At 66.5% G+C, this 6,418-nt stretch overlaps 1 protein-coding gene across 1 annotated transcript; it reads right to left on the minus strand.

Annotated features, from left to right (window-relative positions):
• Window positions 1-409: 409 nt before the first annotated feature.
• Window positions 410-4,302, minus strand: UNCX (UNC homeobox). Its single transcript, XM_054566177.1, has 3 exons — window positions 4,035-4,302; window positions 3,614-3,789; window positions 410-1,540 (listed from the first exon to the last, which is right to left on the minus strand). The coding sequence occupies exons 1-3, from the start codon at window positions 4,300-4,302 to the stop codon at window positions 410-412; spliced, it is 1,575 nt and encodes a 524-aa protein (XP_054422152.1).
• Between the last annotated feature and the right edge of the window lie 2,116 nt (window positions 4,303-6,418).

The following is a 6,418-nucleotide window of genomic DNA, read 5'->3' on the forward strand; positions in this document are numbered from 1 at the left end:
CCGAGAATGAAGGACCTGAGAACTTGCGTTTGACCAGCTTTATTTATCAAAAATGGTACATATATAAATATTCTTAGACAATTTTGCATTTTACAAGCTGAGGATTCTCGTTGTGGGTTTTTGTAGGGGGAGTATAGGTTCGGTTTTGTTTTTAGGTTTTTTTGTTTGTTTTGTTTTGTTTTTTGTTCTTGTTTTTTATTCCGCTCCCTTGAGAAGAGAGGTCTCACCCCAAGTCCTGCGGTGGCTGCCTACGTCCGCATTGATACAGCGCCTTAAAAAACGGGGCAGGGGGGAGGAGAGAACAGAAGAGAGAGGAAAAAGCAGTGTGTCTAACCCCATCACCTGATTTCGTTGTGAGTCGGAGCCTGAGCCTCCGGTCGGGCCGGCTGAGCGCCTCTCTCGGCCGCCCTCAGTCCATGTCCACCTCCTCGCCCTCCGGGGCGCTCGGTCCGGCCGCGGCGCCTGGCTCGGGGGCCCCGCACACGGCCGGCTCCCCAGCGGGGCTGGGCGCCTGCGTTCCGGGCCCAGGCGACGGCGGGAGCGGTGGCGGTGGCGGGGCCGCTGGGCAGGCGACCCCCGCGTCCGAGCAGTCACCGCCGCCGCCGCCCTCGGCCACTGCTGGGTCCCGGAAAGGCGCCGGGGTCAGGGCCCCCGGGGAGGCGACAGCGTCGGGGCTGCGGCGCGCAAAGGCCGAGTCCGGAGCGCCGCCGGGCCCTGGGAAAGCCCCGAAGCTGGCCTGGGCGGGCGGCGCGGGCGGCGCGGTGGGCGCGGGCGGCGCGTCCTTGGGCGCGGGCTCCGGACCCGCACAGCCCTTGAGCGCGGCCTGTGGCACCAGGAAGCCGAGCGGCTGCGTGATGGGGTAGAGCAGGAAGTGGCCCTTGCCGATGAGGGTCCGCGGCGCGCACGGCAGCCCTGGCGCGAAGTCCAGCCCCGCAGCAGCGGCGGCAGCGGCTTTCCGGCGAGGGGGTGAGTCGGACAGCAGGCTCTCCACGCTGAACGGGCTGGCCTTGGGCAGGCCCGCGGCGCCACGCTCTGCCGCCGCCGCCCCGGGCGCACACGGGGCCGCGTCCTTGTCCGCGGGGCGGCCTGGCCGCAGCTGCGGGCCTGCGCCGCTTCTTTGGCTCGGGTAAAAGGCGGGGTCACAGGTGCCCGGAGCGGGCGGCTCGCCCGGCGGTGCAGGCGCAGAACCGGCAACGCCGGCCTTGTGCGTGCCAGGGCCCTTGGCTGCCGCGGCGGGCGGCGGCGGCTCGGGTGGTTCCGGGGACAGACCGCCACCGCCGCTGTCGCTGTCGGAGCTGGGCGCGCTGTGCAGGGACAGGCCGCCGGGCGAGTGCAGGTGGCGGCTCTGGCTCTTCAGCAGCTTCTTCTCGTGCTTGCGCTTCTTCTTCTCCATCTTCTCCAATTCCTTGCGGGCGATCTCCTCAGGGTCCATGGGCTCGCCGCTGCACGTGGTCGGGTGCGAGTTGTGAGCCGGCCGCCCCGGACCCTTCTTTGTGTTTTCCTTCTTCCTCCACTTGGCCCGCCGGTTTTGGAACCAAACCTAGAGCAGCCGGGTGGGGAAAGGAAGGCACGATCAGGCGGCGGGCCTGCCGCGGGGGCTGTGGGCCTGCCCACTCCCCAAGACGGCCCTGCTCCACCTCTGCTGGGCTCAGCCAGGGGGCGGGAGCCCGCGACGCGGCTAGGCCGGCCTTGAGCTGGGTTCCAGCGCTCAAGCTGCAGGTTCCAAAGGGCGTCTTTTCCTCTCTGAAGGAGGGAGCCGGGGCCTCTGCGCCAGCTTCTCTCTCCGGCTCCTCACCTCGGGGCGGGGAGCAGCCCCTTCGTTGGGCAGGCCCGGCTGCCGACCGAGGGCACCGGCCGGGCTCCGGGTCCGGAGGCAGAGAGCAGGGCCCCGCCGTGTCCCTCCTGGCTTCTCACAGCTCGCGCTCTCAGCAGCCCGCCGGGCCTGGCGCTGACCGTCTGGCCCGGGGACACCAGGCGGCCGGCTCAGCCGCCCCCACACCTGTCTTCGGTCCCCTGGAGGTTGAGTCACAGCCCAGATTTTGGCGGTTCCCGTGAAGGGAAATCTGGATGCTGCTTCTTCGAGAAGGGCCTGGGAAGCCAAGCCCAATTTGGGGGAGGGGAGCTTTGGTGGCCTCCCCCCCACACACGCTCGTTCGTTCACATCCTCTTTCTCGAGGCTTCTGGCCAGGGCACCAAAACAGCGCTCCAGCCAGCTGCGCCTGGCTTTTGGGGCAGGATGGGGGGAGGCCGGGATGCGGGAGGCCAGCTGCCAGGCCTGGCAGGGAGGCCTGGGCCGTCCAGCCTCCTCCACCCTGTGCAGGGCTCTTCCTGGGGAGCCCGCAGGCCTCCCGGGGAACGGCCGCCTGGGCCCGGCCCCACCAGCCTGGGCCCGGCCCCACCACGGCACAAATCCCAGCCGAGCGTCGGCGGACGCACTGGACTCCCTGGGAGATTGCGGTCGTTCGAACTCTTTGTTGCAGCCACAGCAGCAGGCCTGGCCGGCGCGGCCACGGCAGCCTTGCAGGGGCCCAGGGGTGGGGATCGAGTTGCACCCTCTCCGAGGGTGCAACCTTTCCTTCCTCCCCGCCCTTCCCATCCCCGCTTTTTTATTTTGTTAATACTTTTTCTTGAGGGTGCCCATTCTAGGCCGCCTTGTCACCGAGAATCACTCGTCGTCGTATTAGGGGAGAAATGAAGAGGCCTCGACCGCACTTCAGACACTTAGCGCAAATTGCACGAACGGGTTTACAAACAGGAGAGGCGGTGCGGGGTAGCCCGGGCGCAGGACCGAGCACCTTCCCAGACAAAGCTGCTGGTGCCGACCAGGCGTCTGGGCCTGGGCCTCGGCGCGGGGCCCACAGCTGCACCCGCGCTGGCGCCAAGGTTTCTGTCCTTCGGGGAAACACCGAATTATGCACAATTCGTCTTAAATTTTTAATCCACCAAAGTGACGCTGTATTTTTGAAAAGGATACCATGGGCAGACTCCGGGTAAAAATCAAATTACAGTAAAAGGAAAAAGAAAAAGGTATAATGGGGGTATTAAAGATTCAGACACCTTTTTTCTCAATGTGTTAATTGTTTAAGTTTCCGCCTCGCTTCCTCAGCTTCCCCTCCTGCCAGGCGATGAATAAAAATACGTTTCCACCTGAATATTTTAGAGGCGAAAAGTAAACACAGGCATTCGCCGCAGGCTCGTGAACCGAGCCCTGGGCGGCGCGAGGACGCCCTGCTGCCTTCTCCCGGTCTCCCCAACTCTGGCCTGCCGTCCCCTCCGCGCCACCTCTCCCGCCCAGGCCTCCCGGGTCTCATTTCGCCAGAACCCACCGCACCGCTTCCCGGTTAGGGCGCAGCCGCTGTTCTCGCCCCTTCAGGGCGGCCGCCGCGCCTTCCCGAGCCGCCTTGACTTTTAGGGACTCTCACCTCCCTCTTCAAGGGTCACCGGTCCCGAATACCCCCGCCCCCCACCGCCACCGTCCCCTAGGCGAGCGCCAGGCCCGCTCGCCACCGAAGATGCGGCTCCACCCAGAACAAAGGCGGGCCGGCGCGGGGTAGGCCGAGCGGCAGGCTGCAGGCGGCAGGCTGCGGGCTCCGGGAGGGACGCTGGTCTTTACCTGAACGCGGGACTCAACCAGATCCAGGCGCAGCGCCAGCGCCTCGCGCATGAACACGTCCGGATAGTGACTCTCGTTGAACGCTTTCTCCAGCTCCTCCAGCTGCCAGCCGGTGAAGTTGGTGCGGGTGCGCCGCCGCTTGCACCCCGGGCTCTCCTTGTCTGGGTCCCCCGAGTCTGCGGGCGTGCACAGGACGCCGCGCGGCTCAGCCACTGCCGGAGCCAGGCCCACCCCCCACGCCGCTGCCCGCCGGCCGCCCTGGGTCCCGGGGCCTCGGAGAGGGCGGCCGCGCGCCCGGAGCCGGGGCGGAGGGCGGGTCCCAGGAGCGCCAGTTCCGCAGCCGCCCGAAACGAACTCCTCTGCCCCAGCGGGTACCCTGACCCCCCGCAGCCCCGTCTCGCTCCCCTCACGCTGCGCCTACCTGACAGCTTGAAGGGCTGGCTGTCGCCGCCTACCCCGCAAGCCGCCGGCAGCAGCGGCGTGGGGTTGACCACCGAGGCGGCGGCGGCGGCGCAGGAGCCGCTGAGCAGGCCGTCGATAGAGAAGGGCACCGAGGCGGCCGACTGCAGCTGGTGGCCGGCCAGCTCGTACACGTGGTGGTGGCCCAGCGGGTAGGGGAAGCCCACCACACCGCCCAGCGAGCCCCCGAACTGGGCATGCGGGTGCTCCAGGAGGCGGCCGTCCATCATCTCGCGCGCGGGACCAGCGGGGCGCGGGGGCGCAGGCCGGGGCCGGGCTGGGCCAGCGGCGGGACGCGCGGGTGGCGGCGGCGCAGACAGGGACCCGGAGCCCTACACATGCTTCGCCCGCACTCGGCGCTTTACTTTATCAACATCAAGCTCCCGATAATTAGCCGCGGCCGGGGGAATTTGGGACCAATAAGAAGCGCTAATCGGCTCTGACGTCAGAGGCGTGCTGGGTGCAAGGAAACGTTTTCCATATCGATTGCTAATTATACCTGACATGCACCTCAATAAACAGTATCAGGAACTGTCACAACAAGACGTGGGGGGGGGGCAACAGAGAGGGAGGGGGCGAGGCCGGCGCTGGGCGGGCGCGGGCGCGGGGAGCAGCCGGGCCGGGCCCCTGGCGAGCCCCCCACTTAAGTCCCCGCTGGCCCAGCCCGCGCCTCCCCGCCGCCGGCTCCCGCCCCTCCGCAAATCACTAATAGATTTCCCTTTAAAACATTCACCGCGTGTTGTGGGGATTTTTCACCAGAAATGCTGTACTCTCTGAACCTTTAAAGTGATGTTGCTCCAATTACAGAGAGACATTGAGCGGCAAATAGACTGATCCAATAATAGGAGATTCATCATCCGCTCTTTCCGAAACTGTCACATTGAATTTAAAACTACAAGGGCTTCTCATCTGCTCTCCGGCTCCAGGCGCAGGGAGAGGCGGCGGCAGGGGGAGGGGGAGGGCGGGCCGTGGCTCCGAAAGAGGACGACTCCAGCCGCCGCGCCTGTCAGTGCAGAGGCTTCCGCGGTGCCCTCTCGGGGTGACTGGCAGCCGCCTGGTCTGCAGAAACAGACGGGGTGGCTGAGGAGGCACCGTGCCCCACCGGCCAACCCGCGGGACAACGGGGCACAGGGCAGAGGGGCGGCCCCAGGGGGAGGGGAAAGTAACTTCGGGGTGGCAGCCAATGAGGCCCCTGCCCTCACGGAGAAAAATACGCCTGGCTCTGACTCGGCCTCTGAAGCACAGGGAAGAGCAGGGCCGAGGCACCCAACCCACTTACTGTAATTAAATCATGTCCGGGGCAGGGTCGCTCCCTGCCCCACTGTGGGGCGCGGGGACACTCCGAGCGTAACCGTGGGGGGCACATTCCTCAATGAGCAGCAAGTGAGGGCTGTGGGCGGAGGGGGAGGGAGTGGTGTAGGAGTGTAGGGAAGGGGGCAGTATCTTTTGTACAAAAGTTTGTCCGTGGGAAGGTTTGTTTGCCTCCACCCCAGGGGCCTGGACAAGGCCGCCAGCCGCCACCACAGGGAGGGAGAGGGCGCGCGGCCTGGGAGCCAGGCCCTGGGAGCCGGCCGTGGCCGCTGCTCACCCCTGGCCAAAGCCACAGCGAAGTCGGCCTTCGGCGAGAAGTGGCCTGGGCCGGGCTGCTCAGCCGGGAGCCGGCGGCAAAGGGGACAGGCAGGGCCGCTGGGGTGTCTGTGCGCCCCGCCCTCGGTGCCAGCCCTTGTGCCTGTCCCTGTCACCATGTGTCCGCGTCTGGGTCCGGGGAGGGGGTGCAAAACCACTCAGCCACCGCAGGAGAGGTGAGGCTGCGGGTGGGGGCGGGGCGTCGGGGCAGGGCACCCCTGGGCCCAGGCGGCGGCCTCGCCAGGGACCGGCCTGGGGGATGGGGTACTGGACGTGCAGCCCGGGTAGGTCCTCCCTGGACCCGCCCTGGCCGCACCGGCTGCGACTCAGAGACCCCCCTTCCCGTCCCTGTCGCTGCTGGAGGAGAGGGAGAGGGGCAGAGGCCGGGGGACAGGCCCGCCTCTCAGGGAGGGAGAGCAGGCCTGGAAGCCGGGGCGCAGGGACGCACCGCGAGGATTAATTCCCAGGTCAGGGGCCAAGAGCACTACTTTTCGCCATAATTTAATTTCTTTCTCTATAAATACTAAATGTAAACTCTGTCCATCCGACTCGATTTTGCCCGTAGCGATCACGCCTCGCTCTCCGTCGGGCTCGCGAGGAGGAACGCGCGCGGCGCGTGTGTCTGAATACAGAGCCGCCATCAATCGGCCCGAGGGGAGGGCCGCGGAGGGGCGGGCGCCGGCCGGCTCCCTCGCCCGTCTCTCTTTATTATAATGAATT

Source organism: Pteronotus mesoamericanus, unplaced genomic scaffold, assembly GCF_021234165.1.
Source record: "Pteronotus mesoamericanus isolate MK-2021 breed Mesoamerican mustached bat unplaced genomic scaffold, CSHL_Meso_final contig_1, whole genome shotgun sequence".
Taxonomy (NCBI): domain Eukaryota; kingdom Metazoa; phylum Chordata; class Mammalia; order Chiroptera; family Mormoopidae; genus Pteronotus; species Pteronotus mesoamericanus.

Coding starts and splice junctions, on each gene's coding strand:
- UNCX (XM_054566177.1), bottom strand. CDS start 4,302: ATGATGGACGGCCGCCTCCTGGAGCACCCGCATGCCCAGTTCGGGGGC. Junction 3,790..4,034: donor CCAGCCCTTCAAGCTGTCAG/GTAGGCGCAGCG, acceptor GCACGCCCGCAG/ACTCGGGGGACCCAGACAAG. Junction 1,541..3,613: donor TGGTTGAGTCCCGCGTTCAG/GTAAAGACCAGC, acceptor CGGCTGCTCTAG/GTTTGGTTCCAAAACCGGCG.